General features: G+C 34.0%; 1 protein-coding gene across 4 annotated transcripts in view; it reads left to right on the forward strand.

Annotated features, from left to right (window-relative positions):
- MYO6 (myosin VI) overlaps window positions 1-26,484 on the forward strand; it is a 236,477-nt gene that overhangs the window by 171,624 nt on the left and 38,369 nt on the right. For all 4 annotated transcript variants that reach the window (XM_027852915.1, XM_027852916.1, XM_027852917.1 and 1 more), the window contains 10 exons: window positions 1,330-1,457; window positions 5,620-5,715; window positions 6,191-6,364; window positions 9,536-9,574; window positions 12,358-12,451; window positions 15,146-15,276; window positions 15,378-15,455; window positions 21,208-21,337; window positions 25,249-25,339; window positions 26,026-26,176. In XM_027852915.1, coding sequence (XP_027708716.1) covers window positions 1,330-1,457; window positions 5,620-5,715; window positions 6,191-6,364; window positions 9,536-9,574; window positions 12,358-12,451; window positions 15,146-15,276; window positions 15,378-15,455; window positions 21,208-21,337; window positions 25,249-25,339; window positions 26,026-26,176 — 1,112 coding nt within the window. The remainder of the gene's footprint in view (window positions 1-1,329; window positions 1,458-5,619; window positions 5,716-6,190; window positions 6,365-9,535; window positions 9,575-12,357; window positions 12,452-15,145; window positions 15,277-15,377; window positions 15,456-21,207; window positions 21,338-25,248; window positions 25,340-26,025; window positions 26,177-26,484) is intronic.

Below are 26,484 nucleotides of genomic sequence, written 5' to 3' on the forward strand. Positions count from 1 at the left end.
TTAAAATGATAGGAACCTTGGGGGAAAGGAACCACTCCATCTTAGAATTTGTCATTGAGGGGAAGGAAATTGAATATCATTTGATAGGTACCCCAGATTTTGGAAGAGCAGATTTCATAGGTTTCAGAGAAAGGCTAGGTGGGACGCCAGGGTCTAAAATTCCATAGAAGAAGACGAAGCCTTCATGATGAAATTCATGATACAGAAAATAAGAATTTTAATGAGGAAGAAACAAGGAAGAAAAGAGACAATTATCCAAGAGACTGATTTGGATAGACAGGAAACGCATTGACCAAGTCAAATTGGAAGGAGATGTTCGACTTCCTAACAGAAGATTGAATGATGGCAGTATTATTGTTATTAATATATTATATTACACACAATATTATATTATTAATAATATTATTAATAATAATAATAGTTGACTTTATATATCACTTTAAAGTTTGCGAAGCATGTAATATACATACCCTCTTTTCAGCCTCACAACATCCCTTTGAGGTTGGAATTACAGATATTTTTATATATACTTTGTTTTACTTTTGGTTATATACATTCCCTTTTACAGAGGAGGAAACTGAGATCAGAACTCAGACTCTTAGACTTGTAGTCCAGTACTCTTTCCAGTGCCTCCTCATATATTACACCCACTTCAGAGAAGAAAATTGACACATAGAGGTTGTCATATCCAGATTCTACATCTGGTGCATGACACAACTGGGAATAGGACCAGGTCTCTTGATTTACCATGCTATACTCTTGACATTAGATTTTGCTGCCCCTGTAGAAATATCATTGTAAATTTACTTTTGAGAATGAGGTGCTTGGGAAACCTTAAAATAATATCTAATAATGTACACAGTAACTTGCATATTCAATTCAAACAGTTTTAGAGCAGTTGAATTTTTAGTATAACTGTAGAGGAAGCAGAGTGGTATAAAGAGGCAAGAAAATTTGGAATGATTTGTTCTTTTTGTTCTGAAGCCTTGTAAGGTTGATCTGTTTCTAAAAGTCATGATCTAAATGAGAAAAGGATGTTCTTTTTTCTCTACCAGGCCTCCTCAACTATTTCCAGAAAGAGAAGAATAAGAAATTTCTTTTTCCATAAAAATTTTAAAAACTACAAATAACTTTATTAAATTAGCTGTGCTTCTACTTTTCAGTGGACTACAGTAACAAATTTTGCAGTAAAAATCAATAGTTAGCACAGAATACCTGTAGACTCTTTAGTTAAGTTTTTCTAGTTTATGATTAGTGTATTAACACTTCTTTTATGCTTAGTTACTGTTGACATTATTTTGAATGTTTTATTTTTTTTCATTTAAATAGATTTAATTGAAGCAAAATTAGTGGGAGTACTGGATATTTTGGATGAAGAAAATCGTCTTCCTCAACCAAGTGATCAGCACTTTACAGCTGTGGTTCATCAGAAGCATAAGGACCACTTTCGCCTTACTGTGAGTTTACTGTTAGAAAGTTATTAGTCTTATAGGAAGATTTGGTGTAGTGAAGAAGAGAGTGAGGGCTCATCCTTTTGAAGATGCCTTCATGTAGCTAGCTGTATTAATTAGAAATGCCTGAAGAGTACCAAGGGACATTTTAAATGTTGCTTGTTGGAAATGCACATTTTTTAAAAACTAGAAAATTCTTTTCTTTACCTAATATGGGTACTTATTATGTGATAAACTATATGTAATAGTGAAGGCCTAAAGTGGGAGCCCAGTTTTTATTTGTTCCATTGGGAGAGGGATAAATGAGTAGGAAAGGTATGTGTGCAATTTTCTGAATGCATGAATACCTGTTCTCAGTTAATTCTAATTTATTTGTAAAATTAGAATGAAAATTCTAAAATTAAGAATAGAGCCCTAACATACTTTATTCTATATTTCTGTAAAATAATGACTGCTAGATATAGCTAATAAGGTTCTGTACTTGGAATCTGCAAGGACTTGGGTTCAAGTCCTGCCTCTAACACTAGAAGCTGGGTGACCTTGTGCAAATCACTTAACCTTTGTGTGTCTCAAGTAACTCTAGGGATTGTCTACTAAGTCACAGATATGTTGTAAACTGTGTTGTTTCAGGAATTTCCTACCCCAGCAATTCTTCATGCTGATGAAATCACAGATTTTTCTCTAGTTTTCTATTAAAGTAAACATTATTTGATGCTTGTTGAAAGGTCTTTAACTGGAGAGACAGCTGAGTATAGTGAATAAAAGCTCTGGAATTCGAGTTAGGAAGACCAGGCTCAATCCAATCTCAAATACTGTTACTGGCTCTTTAAATCTAAGCATGTTGCTTAACCTTTCTCAGCTTAACAGTCCTTACAGGTAGGGAGCATAATATCTCCCAGGCTTGTTGTGAGGCTCAAATGAGATTTTGTGTGTGTGTGTGTGTGTGTGTGTGTGTGTGTGTAAAGGTTAAAGCACTATTTGATTGTTAGCTGTTATTGTTGTTACCACTATTAATAATTCTTAAAGGAAAATATGATTCAACTTTCTAAAATAGATAGATATCACATAGACTTCACAGAACTTTAGAGCTAAAAAGGATCATGGAAATCATACCAGTCTCCTCATTTTACTTACAGGGATACTAAGTTTCATTGAAACAGATAAAAAACTCTCCTACTCATGAATCATCAGTTAAACAAAGGATTTAGCAAGAAAACATCTCTTTAGTGAAATGTCCTTAGTTTGAAAATATGTGACATGTATTTTCTTGGTTGTTCAACATTTTAGATGACTGACATTGGATGCCAGGAAAGACAAATTTGAAATGACAGAAGTATAGCAGAATTAGTATACAATTTAATATTTGTAGCCATTACAAAATGAGAATATGCCATGTTTTTAATTTTTAAATCTGATTCATCTTTTTACTTAACTATTTCTGTCAGTGGAAGCACTGAGTTTGCTTAGTCTTCTGTTCTTGATACCAGGGTATTATGGTTAACATGTCCTCCTTACCCATCATTCAGTAAAGGTTACCTGTACTTCTGGAATTTTGTACACCCATTCTGGGCTTTTTCTTTCCATTGTCACTAACACATTAGTATAGGCCTTCCTGGTAAACTATGTGAAGTAAGAGCATTCTGTCCTAACTGATCTTAGTACCTACCTCTTGTTTCCTTTGGCCTCCACATCTACTGTTGAGGCCACTTTTCCTTCTGCATAGATCGAGAGGTTACCACTCTTCTGCTCAGAAATTTCCATTGATGTACTATATATTGTTTAAATAGTACACTCTGAGTTCTTTCTCTCCCTAGTGGAATGCATGCACTTGAAGGCAGGAATTGCTTAATTATGTATTCCCATTTCTGTTATCTAGCATAAAAGAAAAAGTATTCACATATCCTAGTGCTTTGTATGTAGTGGATGCTTAATAAATGTTTGTCAGTTTGAGTAGAAAAACCTTTTCCTGGCATTCAAGGACTTTTACAATCTGACTCCATCATACCTTTCCAGGTTTATTTTGTACTACACACCTTCAAAATATTCTTAAAAAATATTTTTGTTAGTATATTTTGTTTTTACATTGCCCTAAATTCTTAACGTAAACTTTCTGCCATCCAGTGAGCCAGTCCTCCCTCCTTGTAATGAAGAATAGAAAAGATAAAGAGCAGCTTAGTAAATGGATCAGTCTGCCTGCTGACAGCAGTGCATTTATAATTCCACACTCAGAGTTCAACACCTCTGCAAAGTAACTTTCCACAAATTCTGTGCTTAAGCCAAAATTGGGCTACTGTGCCCCTGAAACATGCCCTACAATTTCCTGCTTTTGTGTTTTACTCATGCTGTTCCCTGTAGCTAGAATATGACTTGCTTTTATCTCTTAAACATCTTACTGAGGTAATCAAGCTCACTTCAGATGCAGTTGCTTGTGGAAATGTGGCAACCTACCTATGAGTAGCACTTTGCAACTTTTCAAATTAAAGATGGAGACTAGCTAATTTTTATCTTCTACTCTGTTGGATCTGTGATATCATTGATTTGTGAATTCTCTGTAATGATTCAGATTGCAACCAATCCAGCCACACCTATCCTTTGTGACAGTTATCTGTGTTATCTTCAAAGGAGATAGGAGACCCACCCAACATATTGGAGTCCTTCCTTGACCTCCTCTTCTTGTCGTACAATTCTTTGAGGATGATCTTTGCTGCTATTCTTCTTCCAAGTTGCACCTTAGTTTTCATGTTGCATTCTGCTCACAACAACCATGCACAATCCATACTACTCATAACTATTCTTAAAATTTAAGATTTATTGAGTTGCTACTTTTGTTATTTTTCCAATCCTGTAATTATTTTAAATGTGATCATTTGGAAATAAGATGTAGCATGACATACCAGGTAAACTTTAGTTTGTTTCCTCATTTCTTTTCTTTTCTTTTTCTTTTTTTTTTGCTTTTTGGTGAGGAAGTCGGGGTTAAGTGACTTGCCCAGCGTCACACAGCTAGTAAGGGTCATGTGTCTGAGACTGAATTTGAACTCATGTCCTCCTGACTTCAAGGCCAGAGCTCTATACACTGCGCCACCTAGCTGCCTCTGTTTCCTCATTTCTAAAAGAGAGGTATTAATCTCTTATCTGCCTCCCTCAAAGACTCTTTTGAAAACAAACGAAATTCAAATCACTGAAAGCAGGGGAGAGCTAGGTGGCGCAGTGGATAGAGCACCAGCCCTGAGGTCAGGAGGACCTGAGTTCAAATCCGGCCTCAGACCAAACACTTGACACTTACTAGCTGTGTGACCCTGGGCAAGTCACTTAACCCCAATTGCCTAAAAAAAAACAAAAAACAAAACAAACAAACAAAAAAAAATCAAATCACTGAAAGCAGTACACTGATATAAAAGAAAAGAACAAGATATTTTTCATCAAAGGGTATCAGTGACTTCATTTGTAATATAAGTGGATTAGACTTGATGATCATTTATGTTCACGTTATACAGTTCTCTACCTTTGTTATTATTACTGAAGCTTCTGTGCACTACCAAAAACGAATAATATATTTTTATATAGAAACAATCTCAGTGTGGTAACCTTTATGCCTTCAGTGAGTCCAAATGGCACTTATTAAGTGGAAGGAGATTAATGAAATCTTCTTCAGGTATTTGGGATTTTCTGAGACTGGTAGCAGCATTATCCAAAAAAGTGGTATAGTGGTTAGAGCCTTGTACTTGGCATCAGAAAGACTTGGGTTTGAATCCTACTTCAGACATTTGGTGACTTTGGGACTCTGGACAAGTCAGTTAATCTTCCTGGGCTTCATTTTCCTTGTTTGTAAAAAGAAGGGATTAAATTATAAGATCTCTAATGCCCATTCCAGGTCTAAATCTGTGATAATCTATGATGTGTAACTAGTCTTACAAAAGGCACATTGTGCTTCAATGTGCCATTGATATTCTTAATTATAATATTTAGTTATAAGATAGTGATATCTTAATATTTTATAGATAATTCAAGAACACTTTGATAACTGTATTAGACATTTCAAAAGCATTACAGTAGTGAAAGTTAGAGAGACTTTCTGAATTTGAGTTATTTCTTTAAGGAATCAATCACAGATTATGTAATTCATTACATAGTAATTTCACAAATTGAAGACCTGTGGATTCCTTTACAGATTCCCAGGAAATCCAAACTGACTATTCACAGGAACATCAGAGATGATGAAGGTTTTATCATCAGGCATTTTGCTGGAGCTGTGTGCTATGAAACAGTGAGTATATATTGAGTGTCATAGTTCAACTAGGAAGTCTGGTAAAGCTTATGGACCTCTTATCAGAATAATTTTCTTAAATGCATAAAATAAAACAACATAATTGCAAAGAAAACCAATTGTATAAAATAAAGTTATCAAAATATAAAAAAAAGAAAACAAATTGATGAATACCCTGAACTGTGTTCATGGACCCTTAGGGGTCTGTAGACACCAGGTTAAGAAACACTGGTTTAATCGTAGGAAAATATCCTGTTAGTTAATACTCTGCTTAGGATGAAAGAAAGACTTTCTCCATGTCTGATGCGTTAAACTTTTCATGGTAAGTAGTATATTTTGATCATAATTTTCAGAGCCTCCAAAAATAAAACATTCAAAAATGGCTGAGATGTTTCTATTTCTTCAGGACCAGAAGACTCTCTTAATATTGTGAAGTTTCCTTGTTCTAAACAAATTTGTTTTATTTATTTTTCAGACTCAGTTTGTTGAGAAAAACAATGATGCTTTACATATGTCACTTGAATCCTTAATATGTGAATCCAGGGATAAATTTATTCGAGAATTATTTGAGTCATCCACAAACAACAACAAAGATACCAAACAAAAAGCAGGAAAACTTAGCTTCATCAGCGTGGGGAACAAATTCAAGGTATTAAAATAACTTGCAAATTTTTCTTGCATTCAGAATACTTAAATTTTACAAGTAAAGTTGATATAAACCAAGTTATTGGGAGAAATCCATTATTTGTAATATAAAAGCTGACCAAAACAGGTCTTTTTTTAACTTTAAATTTAATGAGATAGAGAGGAATTGCAAATACAGAAATACTTGCAGTATTCTAAATGCTTCCTTTATTAGTAGCTAACCAAAATATCTGATTACTTCTCCTAATTTTTCTCCTTTCTTCTGCTTACTGTCAAGCTGACATTCAAAACCTTACTTTCTCCACATGTTTTCTGTTTCCTTTCCTTATTCAGCAGTTTTATTTAAGCTGGGATATTCCAGCTCAGGATGGCTAGAAAGGACTAGTTGAGTTGAGAAAGGAAAAGCAGGCACAGCCAGGGGCTTCAGGTAAATGATCACCTTTATGGATTTGTATTTATAAATTTTATTATCATTTTAGTAAGAGCCCTTCTCAAAGCAATTTGTAATTTCTTTTTGATATGTTTTATATCATTGTGGCATTGTAAATGTGTATACTATACTAACAAATGTTTATTATTAAAATAATGTTATTTAAAATGCAAGTACTAAGTGCTTCAAATTGCTTATTTACTTTTGACAGATGTTTCATGCCAGATTTAATTGTGCTCATATTAAAATCAAGAATTTTTTATTGTTTGAGGCAAGGGAAGTAATTTTTCAAAAAGCCTACCTTGAAGTGTAAAACCTTTCATTGGTCTTAATTATTTATTTTTCAGGCTCAAGATATGTGATATAGTGTTTTTCCCTGAAAACTTGATGAATGTAGCACTTAGTTATTGTGTAGTATATTTATTTTTTATACTAGTTCCATGGAAAAATGTTCTGGTTTTGTCTTTTATGTCAGAAAAAATTTTTATGAATTCAGAAGATTAGTTTTCTTTGGCTTTAACTATATTATTACTTTTAAATACTAGGATTAAAGATATGAATTTGACAAGTATCCATATGAAAACTTTACATTAACTTATGATGCATAGTATTTTTAGAAACGACAACAAAGAATACTTCTGTTGCTTCAGAGTATTTTAATAGAAAGTAATTAACTTTTAACACAAGAATTTTAGATATTTTCCATTTTGAATCATAGGTTATCTTTCACAAATGTTAACTTCATAATTCATACAAATTAGAACTTTAAAAAAAATGGATCAATCTTTGTGAATTTAATGCTCTTTCCCAAGGAGGGGTTTTTAACCACTATTAACAATTCTCAAAACTCATTCACAATTTGCCTGATTGCTTTATGTCTCTCCCAGCAATATATATTATTCCACCTGCAAAACTTCTTACAGTCAAAAGTTAAAGTAATTAGGAATAATTTTCTAGAAATATTACACACATTTTTCTCTGAATCGTTTTGCACTAAGATTTCTTGTGCTTAGGACACTGCTTTGCCATATGTAGCTAAATAATATAATTCTAAATTTCAACAAACACGCATTAAGATCTATGTGAAAGTTACTGTACTAGATGCGGGGATAGCACTGCTGTCTACAAGCTTAGATTGTTAAACATGTAAAGGATATTTACACAAATACTATGATAAAAGATGAGGTATGTGCAGAGGTGAGGCCCAGGAAATTCTATAGTACTTCTTAGTTTCAAATTAAAATTTAGTAAGTCATTGTAACTGATTACGTAGCTTATATAGTATTTCTTCATCATGTAGAATCTTTAGTGAATTAAGGGCTTCATAGAAGTCAATTTCCACATAGCTGAAGGTTATACTTTAAGAGCCCAACTGAAATGAGTTTTTCTTCAAAAATGGATTTATATACTCCCTGCTTTTAAAAACTGAACATAAGTTTATCATTATGTAATGGCTTAAGAGTGTCATGAACTTTACTGTAGTACAGGAGTTGTCTTGTAGAGAGCTGTTTACCCTTCCAACAGCCCAGGCTGATATACAGTTATAGTTCTTGCTTTTCTCAGCTGTCAGATGCTTTTATTGTTCATTTTGCTGCCATGTTTTATTTATGCCCAAGTCCTAAGGATGTCTTCATGCTACTCTCACAGAGTAAAGTGCATAGGTTTTCTAGTAATTGTTTCTTTCCCTAATTGAGAGGCCTTTTTTTGCTTTTGTGGGTTTCTTACTAGTCTTATCAGATAGTGAAAGTTGTCAGAAGTCTCATCTCTAAAAAAGTGGGTTGTTAATTATATTTTGTTAATTGAGAAATCATTTTCGTATCCTTAACTTTGAATTTTCTTCTGTTACAAGTATATCCAAGACTTGTTAAGGCCTATTTTAAGTTAATATAAATTATATTAATGTAGTGAAGATAGGTACTGTGCATTGTTAGTATTAATAAAAGTTTTGAAACCAAACCTTTTTGCAGGGAGATTATGAAACAACACAGACATCAGTATTACAAAAATGTACTTGGCAGAATAATAATTAAGGCATTTAGGGTTTATAATTTCTTGGCAAGGTAGATGGAATATTCAGTTCTAGAACTGAGGCAGGATTAACTCCATAACTGTGATCACAGCATTTTAAATAATAGAATCATTAAGTCATTTTTTGAGTTTATATATAAAATAATTCTGACAATAAAATATTGCCAAAGTTTAAACTAAAATTAAAAGTCTTTTTCTCTAAGGTAGTTGAAAAATAGTAAAAGGAACTTCTGCAGATGTACGTGAATATATTATCAGTGACAAATGTTCTCTAAAACAACACTTTTATATGCCATTTATTTTCATACTCATTTTACTTATAACCTTGCTCAATGAATTGCTCTTGAGCTGTGTGTAGGTTTCCATGAGCCATGTACATATTTCGTGTATCTTACTTTTAAAATTTATTTTGTTTGCTGGATCTACTGTCTGTTTTTTCCATGTAAATTTTAAAGGGTGGGGCTTATATTTAGTAGTAGTAATCATTTCCACCCTGATATGTCTTGTGTAAGTATAGTGATTATTTTCCTTGGTGTTGTACAAGGCATGTTGCATGATGAAGTTTTATCAAATCCTTTTGCATGTTTCACTTATCAAATAAGTAATAAGTTACTTTTTTTAACATAGTGACAATAACAGCACGCCTTGATACTAACTAATATTCATCTATGTGCTTTTATTTTCTGATATAATAAACAGATTTTTTTCCTTCTACAGACACAGTTAAATTTGCTCCTGGAAAAATTGCGCAGCACTGTAAGTATGCTTGAACACAACATACTTTCCCCTCTCATTCCATATATTTTTATCCATTAGGTACTATTATTATTATGATCTACTAATACCTTGGGGCTAGTACGAAGTAAAGTGTTGGATTTTTAATAAATGCTTGAATTGAACTCTGTGTAGTAAATACTTTTATCATAAATAGTTTTCAAAATATTTTACAATTACCTTTTGTTTTTTACACACTGGTCATTCCCCAGGTCATCCAGTAAACAAGCGTTAAGTGCTTCTATGTTCCAGACAGACACTGTGTATAATTGCTGCATATATAAAATACCTTTTTATAAAGACTTTTTGTTTTTACAAAAACAGTCCCTGTCCTCTAGGAGCTCATAATCTAATGGAGAAAGACAACACATAAAAAGAAACTGAAAAGTGGAGGGGATAGGACAGGGAAAGGAGGAGTGCTGGTTGATGGGGGTGGTCTGCAGTTTGGTGAGAAATGATGAGATAGCTCCTATGATCTGGGAGGAGCTCTCCACTGTCCACTCTCCACCTTCTCCAGTCAGAGGGAGCCCCAAGGGCAGGAGTACTGAGGAATGTTATCTTGCAGGAATATGAATTTCTGGAGACAATGATAAAGCCAGGCCAAAAATTATGAAACGGCTGCCCTGTTTCCCTTCCTTAAATGGAGGATCTGAGAGGAACTTTCTACTGTCCACCTTCTCCAATCAGGAAGAGTGAAGAGCTCTAGGGAGTACCTAGGGAGGGTACTGACTTATGAGTTTCGGAGGTAATGTGATCTTACACGAAGATTTAGTAAAGTAACAACATAGTTTCATATAGGTGGAGAAAATATCATGACAAATTGTGGTTCAGAAAAGGTAGATTTTAGGATTAAGAACCAGGCACTTACCATGGCCCTGCCTGGGCTGGATCTCCATCTGGAAGGCCCAATGTGAAGGAGGCACTATGGACTGCCTTCTCCCTCTCCTACTATGGCCCATCTACCCAGCTGGCTTCCCACCAGCCTTTCTGCCTGTGCATGGAATCTAGCATTGTATGGACTTTGGGGACTGATGTTTTAATAATAGTGCCAGAATCTCTTACTCTGAAAGGGCTAAGATAGGGGGTCAGTGTCTAGTCAGGAATGAGAAAGATCCTTATCATTTATTTGCCTTGCTGCCGCTCTCTCCTAAAGCTCAGGCATTGCCATTTATCCTGCCCTGGGGACCCTAAGTGTTCCTGAGCCTTGATGTTTGCCCTGTAGCTTCATCCTTAAGACCTTCCATTTGCCTTTCAGCTATTTATGTTGTCTCTTCTACTTAGAATGTGAGCTTATCGAAAGCTGGGACTATCTCACATTTCTATTTGTATCTCCAACGTTTAGCACACCTCGTGGAACATGGTTAAGTGTTTAAGAATTGCTTTTAATTCATTCGTTAGTGATCCCTTGTTGAATATCTTACTTTGAAATGTTCTCCCTCTGAGTATCATTGCATGTGTTTTATTTATGGATAGTGTTGATGTGGAAGAAACAGATAAGAGTACTTTGGATCCTTTTATGGGAGGCAGATACTCTTAACACACATAAAATGGAAAAGATGACCATTTTAATGTTTAATTATACATATAAAGTTTGACAAGTGCTGGGACTTATGTTTTAATAATAATACCAGAATTATAGCTCCAAATGGATATTGTCCTCTTGTGCCCTGTCCCCTTGCATTCATTCTGAAGAGATTATGCATTTATCCTGATGATAATACCATCAAATAAAATGTTTTTGGAAATACTGGGAATTTTGTTTTCAGAGTCTGCATTACATTCAAAAAGTCCTCAGTGATAACTAAGTTTTGTCCTTTAAGACTGATTTTAATTTCTGGAAAAAGCAAAGAGTAATTTAGAGGAAAGTTTGGTAATCATGTATTGTTTTGAAATTAACTTTGAAAAAGATTCCAGAAGTGAAATTTAATAAATTTTTTTGAGAATTGAATTGGTATATGTAGAACCCCTTAAAAAGAGTCCTTTAAAGAACTACTTTCACATTCATTTGTGAAAGTTCTAGTGTAAGACATTAGTTACATTGTGTAATACTTAATCCTTATTATTTTTATCATTTGATCTGATTTAATTAATTTTCATAATTCTATATGAGTTCTATTGAAATTATTTAAAAAAGTCAGCCACCGTGATGAGATTTAACTCAATGAATATTCAGTTCCTCCTCTGTAAAGGCACTTTGCTAGGTACTGGGGAGGCAAAGACAAAAATAATCTAGCTTTTTTTTTTTCCTGAGGAGCTTAAGTTCTACTTGTAGAAGATGTTTTGATGTAGACTGACATTTTCATCTAAGGGAAGAAATATCTTTAGGAGTATACCATATATTCCTGAAATTTAACCAAAGAAAAGAAGTTTAACTTGTTCTTGTTCTCATGAAATAGTTTTTAATAAAAGAGATACAACATACAACTATTCTCATATAGAAGAAAAAAATTTTTATATGCTAGGAATAAGAAAGGCATGACATTTAATTTAAGTGTATAAAGTATTTTTACACTTGAAGCAGTTCATTACAGGATTTTTTTTTAACCCGTACATTTTTGGTCACTAATATCTGAAGGGATTTTCTGAGTTATTAGGATTTATAGCACAAAAAGGTTCTCATGTTTTCGTTATTTAAGCAATTATTTTTAAAGAACTTTATGCATAATTATCATTATTGTTATTGTTTTGTCCTTCAATTCTGTTTCCCACAATGTGTAAAAATAAAGATATATTTGTAACATAACAATATATTGTCATTCTTTTAGGGATCTAGCTTTATTCGTTGTATCAAGCCTAATTTAAAGATGACAAATCATCATTTTGAAGGTGCCCAGATTTTGTCCCAACTTCAATGTTCAGGTACTTTTTATACTTAGGTAACTTTGTCAGTGATCTCTATTAACATTATCCTCATTATTTAACCCAAAATAAAAAAATCATGATTTAGTGAGTAAAAAGGACATGGGTTCTGATCTGTTTTTACATATTTACTAGCTGTGTGGTGATGAAAAATCACTTAACCTCTCAAGCTCTCCTTTATCTGTAAAAGGTAGCAATACTTGTACTATTGGTTTCACAGGGTTGTTGTGAAGACTGTACAGTCATTGATTTAAAGCTACAAGGACCTTAGAGGCCCTTGAGTCCAACCCCTTCACTTTACAGATAAGGAACAGAAGCCTCGAGAAGTTATGTGACTTGTTTACACAGTTAGTTAAGTGTCTGAGGTGGGATTCTTGAACTCGTGTCTTTCTGTTTGGTATGTCCTAAAGCTGCATACAGTTATGTTATATTTGTAAGTGTAGTATAATAATGTTACTTGTTTTTTCCCCCCTCAAAGGGTAATTAGTTGTCAGTTGAAAAGATACTTTAAAATATAAAATAAAGGATTAACGTTTGTTGCCCAGTTCTCAGAAAGGAAAATTTGTATTCCTTTTGAGTTAGACTATTATTTTCAGTGAGAAAGTGTTTTGTAAGGTATTTTTATAACCTTCCATCATAGTAGACATAAAGGCATATAAAAATTAAATTAAAAAAAACTAGACTTTGGAAAATAATCATTGCTATTATAGTCAATCAGAATTTTCAGAAATTAAAAAAAAAACAATTTTTGGTCATTATTTACATTTATTCTTGTTTGATTTTGTATTTTAATGCTGACCAGTTTTTTTTTTCTTTAAGTTAAGTTTAAAACAAAAATTTCCTAATCTAGGCTCTAACGTCTTGGCAAAAACTTAACAGTTCACAGGTCAAGATAAAGCTATGCTTTGTGTCCAAACTTTTTCTTTAATCAGTATTCCTCTGTTGTTGTGGGCACATTAAAATTTACAATTATTCTTTATTTTCACTTGTTTCCTTTATGTTAATATCTCAAAACCATAAGGATATTATAATTTACTCTAGGTGGACTTTTTGTCTGAAATGACCTTACTCTGACTGTCTAATGTATGTAATGACTTATCTAATGTAAGATGGTGAAAGAAGACCATGAGATTTGAGCAAGATTGCAGTTATCAGTATATAGTTGGATATTTGAGGTAGCAAGGGGAGGGAGAAGCATTTGTGAAGATAGTAGTGAAGGAAGTCACAGATTTGCTCAGTCCAAAACTGTACTAAGAAACCTGTTTTTTCATCTTTACCAACTCAGGAAAGGAATCCTACTTCAGAAACTCTTAGTCATAAATGTTCTTTAAAATGACCAGCCTTATACTCAGGAAAAGAGATTCTAGACTTTGAACTGTAGATAAATAGCTCACAAGGGCTATGAATTATCTTATTAACTGTCAGTTAATTATTTTAAAATTCAGGGCAATACTTCACACACATACACATGTACACAACACAACATTTCAGGTTCTCTTTAACTGTTGGTGGGCCATGGGAATTGCCATGGCATTGTTGCCATTGATTTATACTGGCATATCAACCCATCTAGTATAGGGTATCAAAAACTGAGATTGCCCCAGAAAAATCTTACATTTTTTCTAGTCTTGTCTAAGATTTAGTCCTACTGGTTTAAGGACAGGTCTTGTTACAAAAACAGGTCCTGCAAATATCCTGTTGGTCAGATCTCTAGAATCTCTCCCTACTAATATTTTGTTTATACTTACTGGCATGTTAACACTCACTCATAGATAAAAATAGCTTCATTGCTAGGTTTAGGCTGGACATTAAGGTTTCAGAGTCAGTTGTGCCAGTCGTAAAGATGTGGTAGAGTTCATAATAGATGTTGAAGATGGAACATAGTGTAATAGGAAAAAGATATAGACCTTTTCTTCTCCATTTTCTATGGTTAGACTCTGTGGTGTACTTACCTATGTGGCCATTTCCTTATTGGAGAGCATTTTAGATCTGTTCTATAATTAGCAATAACATTTTTTTTTTTTGAAACTAGCAATGAAATTTTTGGAAGTAGGTCAGTCCACATCTGAAAGCAGTAAAATTTCCTGTGTCAGTTGATTTGTTGTCATTGGGTTATAGGCTTTTAGTAGAAAATAAAACTTTAATATATTCACTTTCAGTTCTCTGCCAATTTAATGTATTTGTAGGTATAAACTTGCTGATTAACAGTTATTCAAGATCTATTAAGTAATTAATACCATGCTTTAAATCGGGATTTTTAATCCATTTTCTGTGGTGGACCCCTTTGGCAGTCAAGTGAAGTCTGTGAATGTAGGCTTACAAAAGAAACCAATTATACTGAAATACAGTTATTACAGTATTTTAAAAATAAGTTCACAGGTTAAGAACCCTTGCTGTAAACAAAGTTCTGTTAAGTAAAATAGTTTTAGAATCTAACCTCCTAAATTAAATCTGGCCTGTATACTATTGATAAAGTACTAATCAGAAATTTTGGGAGGAAATACGTGCCTGAATGTGTTATATTATCAAAAATCTTGACTGCATCTCTCAGTATAATTTTACTTCCTAAATATTTGGTTTTATTAATTGCCATTTTAGAATTATTATTAGGATTATTTTCACGTAAAGGTTTTGCTAACTTGAAGGCCTTTGTGAATAGCATGAGTAGTAATTTGTGTCTGCTTATGAATATAGGTATGGTGTCTGTTTTGGACCTGATGCAGGGTGGTTTTCCATCTCGAGCCTCATTTCACGAGCTCTATAACATGTACAAGAAATATATGCCAGATAAGCTTGCTCGATTGGATCCAAGACTCTTTTGCAAGGTATTAATGATATATATATTGAAACTACCTGTTATTGTTTTGTAAAGTATATTAAATGTTAATGATTAACTAGAAACTAATTTTTTAAATTTATTTTTTAGGCTCTTTTTAAAGCTTTGGGCCTAAATGAACAGGACTACAAATTTGGCTTAACGAAAGTGTTTTTTAGACCTGGAAAGGTAAATAAATGTATATTTGCTTTTTTTTTTTTAAAAGATGCTTTAAATTTTTATTTACATCCTGGTTATTTTTTTTTTCCATACTTGCTTTCCCCCTTCACTCTACTGACTCCTTCTTTGTAATGAAGAAATATAGTAAAGTGAAACCAACCAACAAAACATTCACATTGGACCGCTTATGCAGGCAGTGTTTCATTTCCATACTCTATCTGTTAAATATACTTATTTAAAAATAGATTAAATATTAAGGTACTCTGAATATAAAAGAATGAAGTGATTTAAAGATTCTTTTTTATCCCCCTTTTGGTGAGGTAGTTGGGGTTAAGTGACTTGCTTGGGGTCACATAGCTGGATCAAGTGTGTGAGGCAGGATTTGAATGCAGGTCCTCCTGACTCCAGGGCCGGTGCACTATCCACTGCGCCACCTAGCTGCCCTGATGTATAGATTCTTAACTGTCGTTAATCTTGACTATTAGTGGCTCACAGATTATATAATTTCCTTCCTTCATACGCAGACACTGCATGTGGTATATATAAGTGTATACCCTGAATTTCCTTGTTTTCAGGAAAATTCACACAATTTACATATTTTTATACAGTATGTTGTCAAAATATAAACACATATTTCCTCCATGTATAACCATTATGTTTAAAAGACTCATAGTTGTTACATTCTGTAAATTTACCTAAATTTAGTTCTTCAATGTTTATCTCTGTATAATGGCATTCTTTCAAACATTTTAGGTGTTTTTTGGGGGGTGGGTGGGTTTTTTTTTTGGCTAGGCAATGGGGTTAAGTGACTTGCCCGGGGTCACACAGCTAGTTGAGTGTTATGTGTCTGAGGCCAGATTTGACCTGAGGTCTTCCTGACTTCAGGGCCGGTGCTCTATCCACTGTGCAACCTAGCTGCTCCCTCAGATATTTTAAAAGTAGTCTTCTGACCTACGTCCATTTTCTTTTGCTTCATCAGGTAAACAGTAAGCTGGGCAACAGTAGAGAATAGAAGTTAAGCTTTGGAGGCAGGGAGAAATTGGTCTTGCCCATATCTAACTTTGTGACCATGGGCAAGTCATTTGGAGTTAAATGTCTTAAATTTATAGACAGGTTGCTGATTTGCATCTGTGAAAGGGAGTTTTTATCCCAGGTGGTTTCCACATTAAACTCATGGGTCAAGACAAAAAAATCCCAACAAAATAAATGACAAAAACAGAACCCTATTTACAAGGCATGCTAAGACAACTGGTGATTCTGGCATATGATTCCATAATACTTTAAGCACTCTTTCTACTGGAGTCATGGATGGAGGGGCAGCGTGAGACAGTGGTATTTTTGATAAAATGGTGGTTGTTGCTTTCATGTTGTTTCCACTCAATGCCTTTCCTAGACGTGGTGACATCTAGACTTTTTTTTTAATCCTCATGTATTTCCTAAGTTTCATTAGCCAGACTTGACATGTAGTATGTCTGAACAAACTATTGTTTTGTATAAGAGCAAGATTATGCCTTCTGTTGCATTGAAATTATTGATTTTATTGCAACTTACCATTTTCTTGGCATTTTAGTCACCTTACTACATTAGGAAGATGCATCCATGAAGCAGTAAATCAAAGATCCATTTTCGAGGTTATAATAATTCAGGTTTATCTTTTTGTAGGTGAGACTGGTGAAAGTAAGAATAAGTTGAGATGTTTATTCCTTAAAGAGAGTTGTAAAGAGGTGATAATGAGGTACTTATCACCTGTGTCTTAAATAGTATCTGAATATACAGTAAAATAAACTATGCCTTAAATTGTGAAAATAATTGACTATACTGGGGAAAGTGTGTTGGCATTCAGGTGTGGCTAATCATGACCCTGTCTGATAATTAAAGAATGTTAATTTGTTTATGGGACTCATCTGCCATTTTGTAATCTTTGTTAAGCTGGTTGGGGTTTACAGACAACAAGCTGATGTCCCAAGGGCTAATAGCCTGAGTGATAACACAATTTCCCTTCAACTATATCTTTAAACTAGCTCAAACTAGAAAAGTGCAAGGTGAGTTCCAGGGGTGGGGAACCTGTGGGCCTCTAGGCCACATGTGGCCCTCTACGCCCACAAATGTGGTCCTTAGACCAAATCTAAACTTCACAGAACAAATCCCCTTAAAAGGATTTGTTCTATAAAACTTGGACTCATTCAGAAGGCTGTACCGAAGGACCTAGAAGGCTACATGTGGCCTCGAGGCCACAGGTTCCCCACCCCTGGGGCAGATGCTAACTCAATTATAAAAATCAATACAGCATAAAATAAATTACATTGTAAAATCAATACAGTAGAAACCAGAGGTAATATTAATTTTTATCTTTTCACAAAGGTAATATAAAATAGGAAAAAATAAAATTATCTGCCTTCAAAGTCTATTTCAGGGAGCATAGTGAATGTCTAATAACATTCTTCAACACAGTATAATAAGTATTATGTCAATGTTATCAGAATCTAGCTGGCTGACTCACTACCTACTTATACCTCCAGCTTTCAATCAATTTACTCATGGTTACAGAGCTAGTGTTGAAGGTGGGATTCAAACCCTGGGTCTCTGCTGATTCCTGATCAAAGTACTGAGTGCCGTTTCTACTGTGCCTTTCTACAATAGTGCACACATGTGACACACAGATATTCACATAAAATAATATAAGTGCACGTGAGATGTGTGAAAAGATTGCTTTTTGAAAGCTTCAGGGGAAAGGGTCTTATTGACTATTGGGATCATAGAGCAGGTGGAATTAGGCCCATTTCACAAGGCCACATGTTACCTTTGGTGGGAAAAGCCCAAAGTCTCTCCCTTTACAGCATTATGTTTCATCAGACTGTATCAGTGGATTCTAACCAAGAGAAAACAGCCAAAGAGAATTTTAAGATTGCAAATACAGGAAACATAAAATGGTGCACAAACTGATAGAAATGGTCAAATGAATTTGGTTTAGGGGGAAAGATAAGAGACTTGATTCAGAGTGTGGTGAGTTTGAGGTGTTAGTGGAGAGGTCCCTAAAGCAGTTGGAGAAAAGAATTCAGAAGATAGCTCAGAGTAGGAGATAGAGTTGTGGGAGCCATCTGTATCAAGGTGTTAGTTTAGATGGAAATGAAAGAGAAAGATGATAGCAGATGGAATCTTCTTAGAAAGATTGACTCAGCAAAGGAGACCAAGAAAGGGCAGTTGGAAAGGTAGGTGGAAATCTTAGTTGGAGAAAATATTTAGAGCTGGGAAGTAGTTAATAGTGTCAGAAAAGTCAGAGAGGTGAAGGAGAATAAGAACTGACAAAAGCTGTTGGATTTGGTGGTTAGGACATTTGTGACTTTTGAAAGAATAATTTCGATGGATGTTGGAGATGAAAGCTTAGACGCGTAAAAATGATGAAATGGAGGCTTCATGTATAAACATTTTATTCCAGATGTTTTGAATAGGAGGAAAGAGATGGGATAATGTGTGGATGTAATATAATGGTCAAGGCAAAGTTTTGTTTTTTTTTTTTCTTTTTAGGGTTGGGGAGACCTGAGCATTTTTATAGATTAGGGGGAAGTTGTGATGGAGAATGACAGGTTAAATCAAGTTGTATTGTATGGGATTCTTTTTTTAACTAGATTGGCTTAATTGTCATATAAAACGAAATGAAAAGAATTTTTATATGAGACTGTAGCTATAGAAAGATTAGGATATTGGTCTGAAATTGTAGTGAAATTATGACTTACACTCAAAAACAATCTTTAGGATCTGCCTCTTTCTCGTGAAAGCTTAGTGCATGAAACTTCTTCATGCTTTAATATTCTAATTGGGTTTCATTTATTAAAAATTTTGCTCAATTTTCCTTTAACTTCTTTGTTGCTTAGCATAGTTTTCTTAAGACATAGAACTTATAGGATCTATGTTAATTTATATGACTAAATTACATATTATTTAGAAGTGTTAAGTTTTTGAATTATGTCCATGAAATCATTCATAGAATTATATTATTGCTTAACTGTACAATTATAGCCTAGTAAAATTTTAAACATCGTTCATAAACTTAAAGCCTATGATCTTTGTTTGACTAAGCAAAAATATAATGCTAGAAAAGATCTCTGATGCCTTGAGGACAAAATTAATTCAAATAAAAATCATATTGAATTTCAATATGATTATGTCTAGTAAATACTCACCATGTGTGTACTTTCTTGTTGCTATTTTACTTACTCTTATCACAGATGGCCTAGATCACCTTCCCAAAAAAGGAAAGGAATAAATAAGAAGATAGAAATTTGTGAAATATCTTTAGATGACATCATACATATTTATCATAAGCTATTCCATCCTTTCCCATAGGAACAGTAATTAAGAAGTACTGGGGGGCAGCTAAGTGGCGTAGTGGATAGGGTACTGGCCCTGAAGTAAGGAGGACCTGAGTTCAAATCCAGCCTCAGACCAAACACTTGACACTTACTAGCTGTGTGACCCTGGGCATGTCACTTAACCCCAATTGCCTTAAAGAAAAAAAAAAAAGAAGTATTGGCCAGTGGGGGAGGCAGACTATGCTAAATTAAATACTTATTGATTGATGGGTTTTCTTGAGAACCAATAACCTAAAGGAGAAGAAAGCCTAGTAAAAATTTCAAAGACCTTTAATCTTAAAATTATTACCTTTAATTTAATTTTAGCAGACAAAGGGAAAAAAATTAATGTAATGACTGTCTGACAGAAAGCACTAGAAGGTTAATTTGTCAAAAGGATAAAAAAAATTACTTTTTATTTGATCTAGTGTCAAAGCTGTATTCTGAAACTACAGTTCTCTGTTTAGATGTTTCAGAAGAGATTTCATTAATTTATTCTTTAATGCTATAATGTTTTTTCTCCTTTCATTTTTAATGTAATGGATATTTAGGAAGCATTTTTTAAATCTCCCACTGAAGAAAGAAAGTATATTTTGAAACTTCCTGGTAGAACATTACTTTTCATAGCAGGGTTCTTAGCCTGGGATCTCTAAACTTGCTTTAAAATAAATTTTGATAATTCTCTATCTATAGAATTGGTTCCTTCATAATCCTATATGTTTTATTTTGTGCACTTAAAAATATTATTCTGAGAATTGATCCTAAGGTTTCACCAGACTAACAAAGGAGTCTGTGGCATAAAAAAGATTAAGAATCCTTGTTTTATATCTTGTTCTCTACATGAAACAACTTCTTTAAATTCAAATTTGATTTATATTGCTCTTAATTGATGAAAGGAAAGGAGTTGCAGGGATTTCTGTGGAGGGAAGAAACATTATTTAATTAACAAGCCATTAGGCTTTCCTACCAACTTTTTTTTTTTTTTTTGAGTTGTAAACAAGTAACAGAAATGTATAATTTCAGGCTTCTCGTTTTCCTTCTGTATTCACCTTTTTATTAATGAAAATGATTACAAGTAGTAAACAACCAAAAGGCAAGCCAGCTTCTGGGGGAAGGAAAGGAAGCAAAGCCTTTGAATAATCTGCAGCAGTATCAAATGATCAGTGAACAATGAAATTGATATATACATGTGATTAGAAAATTCTGTTGTTTGTCAGGTCCTTACCTTACTCTCTTGCATATTTTCTTATTTAAAAAATTACTCTTTGAAGTTAAAATTCTTTTCAGTTTGCAGAATTTGATCAAATAATGAAATAAATAATCACATAATGAAGTAAATCAAATAATGCAGTAAATCAAATAATGAAGTAAAAAAAAAAAAGTTAAATTCTTGAAGTTAAAATTCTTTTCAGTTTGCAGAATTTGATCAAATAATGAAATCAGACCCTGATCACTTGGCTGAACTTGTTAAAAGAGTCAATTATTGGCTTGTCTGCAGTCGCTGGAAAAAAGTTCAATGGTGTTCACTTTCAGTTATCAAATGTAAGTATTTCCTTCAGTGTTTTTCCTCTGTGTGTGTGTTTTTGGAGACTTTTGGGGGTTATTTTTGGTTGAGTTTATGGTCAGACTTAAAGAAGTCTCTATGAATAGAAATATTAACACTTTTGAACTTGCTGAATGTACCAATACAACAGCTTTAGCATAGAATATAAATAAGCCGTAATTTTATGTGAATAACAAATTACTTTTATAGACTTAGGTAAATTAAACAGATCAATTCATAATCCTTAAAAACTAGTTCAAAACAATAAATTTATTTTAGAAAAGTATTTATTAAACACTCTGTGCAATAAGCCCTGTGCTAAGAGTTGAAGATGGAGTATTGTGTGTGAGAAACAGCAAAGTAGACCAGTGTAGTTCAATCATGCGTGGAGAGGAGTAAAGTGTAAGATGACTGGAAAGGTAGGAAAGGACCAGATTGTGAAGGGTTTTAAATGCCAGACAGAGGATTTTATATTTGATCTTGGAGGTAATAAGGAATTACTAGAGTTTATTGAGTAGGAAGATGACGTGATCAGAATTGTGCTTTAAGAAAATTCACTTTGGCAGCTGAGTGGAAAATATCTGGGAGTGGAGAGACCTGAGGCACGAAGACTAATTAGAAGGCTATTACAATAGTCCTGGGGAGAAGTGATAGGAACCTGAAGTAGGTTGGTGGTGTGAGAGTGGAGATAAGGGATTCTGTAGGAGAGATGTTATGAACACAGACAGAACAACGTATTGAATATGCAGGGTGAGTAGGATTGGGGAAATAGAAATGATGAGGGGGCTTGTTATGTAAACAGCCTGTTATTCTAAAATGCCCATATTCAAGCTTGCCTTAGGACCCCCTGAATACAAATACTCAACTGCCTATAAATTCTGTTGTTTAATTGACCTGTGCCTAGTGAAGATCACCTCTTTATTCTCACTTCTGTATTTCTTTTTCTATTTTGTGACCATAACTTAGTTGAAAATCAGGTACAAAAGAACATGAAGAAGGCAGTACTTATGTCTTGACCCCTCCACTTATTTTCTTGTAGGAATGCTTCATATACCCCTCTTATTGAATATCCATCTCTTTTCATTGATGATTAGGCTCAAGTTTGCAGGTTATGTCACCTTGGATTACATCTCGAGTCCTTTATTCTTCAGAACACATTATCACATTCTCTTCAGCAGTTTCTGGTGGGTGTAGAATACTCTTGTGTTATTTGAATTTCATTTCCTTTAAATTTGAAGGTTTTTCTCCTGATCCTTTGCAGAATTTTTTGTCTGTCATTGGAATTCTTAAATTTATCACTATGTGTTCTGGAGTTTGCAGCATAGGGATTTTTTTTTCTGGAGGCAATCTGTGGACTCTTTCCATTGCGTTCAGAAGTTCTGATCAGTTTTTCTTGTGTTGTTTCTTGCATTAAAGTGTTTAGGTTTTTGATTTGTTGTGTTCTTCTGGGAAACATAATCCTAAAGTAGTTTCTATACATTCTATCTTTGAGATTTATATGTTTTGCTGGTATAGAGATAATTTTTTAAAAACATTATTGTCTTTTACTTTATTTTTTCCAGATCGTCCTTCACTTCTATGTAAAATGTTAATTTCCAACCAGTTGTTTTCTCTTTTGTTTCTTTGGTGAGGTTTGCCAACATGGATCCAAATTTTTCTGTTTTGTCAGTTATTTCTGTTGTGCAGGACATAATTTCTGCTTTCACATTTCTTATTTCTCTCTTAAGCCACGTAGGATGCGATTCCATCCTGCTATGATTCCACACTTTCTTGGGAATCGGTAAGATCTTCTGCCCCATCAGGTGCAGATTAATTTTCCTTTATTTATAGATATCTGGCCTTGTTTGGAAGATCTTGATGCCATCTTCCCTTCTATTATTTCTGTTATCTTCCTTGTTGGTTTATCTGCTTATGCTCAAGGCATTTAACTGAGTCTTATTCATTCTGAGATCGTTAATAATTTCAGTCTTATACCCTTTTATTCCTTTGTTCCTGATTTTCTGACTTTTTCCACTTTGATGGTGGCTTCCCTAGGGTCTGGACATCAAAGTTGTCTAAGCATCCTTCCACACTGGGGAATTCATGTTTTGCCTGCCTTGATCTCTGCCCCAAGTGATGTCTTGGGTAACAAAACTATCTCCAGCTGGCTGCCAATCCTCTTTTCTTCAGGCCTGGTGGACACCCTCTCTCCCTTACCCCCTGTGCTGGCGTGCTGCTCCAGTTCCTCTGAGCCCTGTTGCTGCACAGCATGCTTCCATGCTGCCATCCCAGGCAGAGCAAGCATCTGGCTTTTGGCTTTCTGCAGTGCAGATTGGGGATGGAAGGGCAGAGTTCTGTTGCAGGTGTCTGAGTGGGTTTGGGTTGGGTTTGGGTTTATGCAGCCCTTCAGCTTATGGGGAGTGGGTGCTGAGAGATCACTTTAGGGTTTAGGGATTAGTGTTTTCTATTGTTAGTTTGTTGGATTGTTAACATACTTAAGGTTATTGGTGTCTTAGACCATGGAGTCCGTCAAAACTGATTTTTGGACTCCTTTTTCTTTGGTGGATCCCTTGAGGTCTGCACCTCAAAGCTGTCTTAGCTTTCTCTCATGCTGAGGAATTCGCTTTTCACTGGTCTTTGCCCCAAGACACTTCTGTAGATACAGAATTGGTTTCAATGAGATGCCAGTCCCCTTTCTTTCAGACCTGCTAGAGCCACACACATGGGCATGCCCTGACTCATTACCCTGTGTAGCTTCTCTGTACGTCCACCTCCTCAGCACAGGGCCTGTGTTTGTGTGTGTGCATGTGTATGTGTGTGTTGGGGAGTAGAGTTAAAATACTTTTACTTGTTGCTATGGAATAGAGGGGTGAGGGGCAGAGGGGTTGCTGATTAAGACAACAGTGCTGCCCTGTAAGGGGGCTGATGGGGCAGTATGCTCCTGAGTGTTTCAGGGATTAAGAATTAGCAGGTTGCTGTTAATTTATTAAGTTGTTACCTTGTTAGGGTTCTTGGTGTCTTAGCCTGTGGATACGGCTGAAATTAGTTTACCTCTTGCACATAATTATTATTTCGAAAAAGTTTGAGAGATCTGAGGGTTGGAGAAGATGTTTAGTCCTTGATCTGCATTTATTTTCATAGCTTTGATTTATGCCAGCTTTTTAGCTGCCTTTTAATTGAAAGCTCATTTCAAAATTACAGGTACTTTAAGATGAGAACTGACTTTGGGAAGGTGACTCTTATTTTGTTAAAATAAGATGTCTCTTGGTGGGGACAAAGAAAAATGCCCAAAAAAGTAGTTCATTCACTAAAAGTTTCATGTATGTATGACTTCCCATCAAGATCTTAAGCTCCTTGGGTCTTATATATATTTTGTACTTTCTGCCTCTAATTAAGGATCTCAATAAATAATTAAAATTGGAAAAAAAAGATTTCTGTATTACCAAAAGTCAGGTCCTCAGAGGACAGTGATGTACTTAGACAGACCTAGTAAAAGTTGTAAAGAGTTGTTTTATTAGTTGGATATTCCTTCTCAGTTTTCTAAAAACAATGCTCCCGTGGTTATTTGTGTAGGTTTTTAAAAACAATTTTTGTGCATTCCTTTCTGTTGGAAATTGTTTTACCTTGAGCCAAGAAAATTTTAGGTAATTTTAAACCTTTTAAAATTGACAATAGCAGTTAATTTGAGTTTTATATATAATAACATGATAATATTTTATTTAAAATAAAATCTAATCCAATTTTGTTGCTTTTTGTTTTAACTATTGTAAAGAATTAGAATAATGCTACATGTTGTGATTTTGTAGTTGGATTAAAAATTGCCTTTTTCTTGAGCTTCTGCTTTGAAAAAAATGAATATCTTTTAATGGTGTCGCTTATCTAATTAGGGTGACTTAATTTAATTGCTGTCATTTTTTTTTTACTCTCATAGTGAAGAACAAAATAAAATATCGTGCTGATGCATGCATTAAAATACAGAAGACTATTCGAATGTGGCTTTGCAAAAGAAGACACAAACCACGGTAAGATGGATTTTGGTTAAGTTAAATAACAAACTGATAACTAAATAGTGATAAATTCATCATGACAAAAAAATCAAGAAACTGAAACCTAAAGGTATTTTTCTCATTTATCACTTTATTTTTAGAAAACAGTCTTTTTGTCTTTTAATATTTATTTAGATATTATTTTACTAAGATTGTTTTGGTAGCTTATGTTGTTTGACACCTTTTTCTTTCAGTGTTAAAAACAAAATTTTTTCAGAACAGTTACTATCATTGTTTAATTACTAATGGTTCAACATTGCTGCAAGATGCTCTCTAGGAATAATAATAATATTTAATTTTTGCTTATAGATTCAGTGCTTGTTTTTTATTTGAACCTATTGTATTAATTTAACCTTTATAGCTCTTTGAATATAAATAGTTCTTAATTGCCTAAGATCTTTCAAAAGTTTTTAATCTATTTGAAAAGTGATTCAGAATTCAGAACTGCCATTTCAAGAGTGAATCATCCTATTCCCTTTGCTGCCTATCTGTGTCATATATAGTCCCTTGTATGATTGTTTTTGTTTAGCTCATATTTAGAAAGGGAAATAATAAATAAAAAAGAAAGAAAACCTTTTAAGAGTATTTTTCAGTTAATGGAAATTCTGTTACTTAATTGTTTGGTATTGACATTAAACTCTAATGAAGCATTGCTTTCCCAGCATTGATGGTCTTATCAAAGTGCGCACGCTGAAAAAAAGACTTGACAAATTTAATGAAGTAGTGAATGCTTTGAAAGACGGAAAACCAGAGGTGATCAAGCAGATCAAGGATCTTGATATTTCTATTGATGCATTGATAGCTAAAATTAAGGTATGTAATTTCAGTCCAGGTGACTTCCTTATTTTAAGATTACGCTTTGATGTTTTTTTGAAATAAGTGGTGGTATTTGTTGACCAAACTTTGATTGTAAAAGTAGTTACTATAAAATAGTGCATTGTACATAACAAGTTTCTGCATAATAAGGAACCTGAAAAGATCAGTACAAATTGACCTTATCCTCCAGTTTTTACTAGAAAAGATAACTCTGTGTTAATAGAGCATTTGTATAATCTGTATTTTTCTGTCTCTTCGTCTCTTCCATTATTTCTTTGTCTTTTTTGAGAAGACAAAGTACTTCT

The sequence above is a fragment of the Vombatus ursinus genome, unplaced genomic scaffold (genome assembly GCF_900497805.2).
Source record: "Vombatus ursinus unplaced genomic scaffold, bare-nosed wombat genome assembly UNPS02009835.1, whole genome shotgun sequence".
NCBI classification, from domain to species: Eukaryota; Metazoa; Chordata; class Mammalia; order Diprotodontia; family Vombatidae; genus Vombatus; species Vombatus ursinus.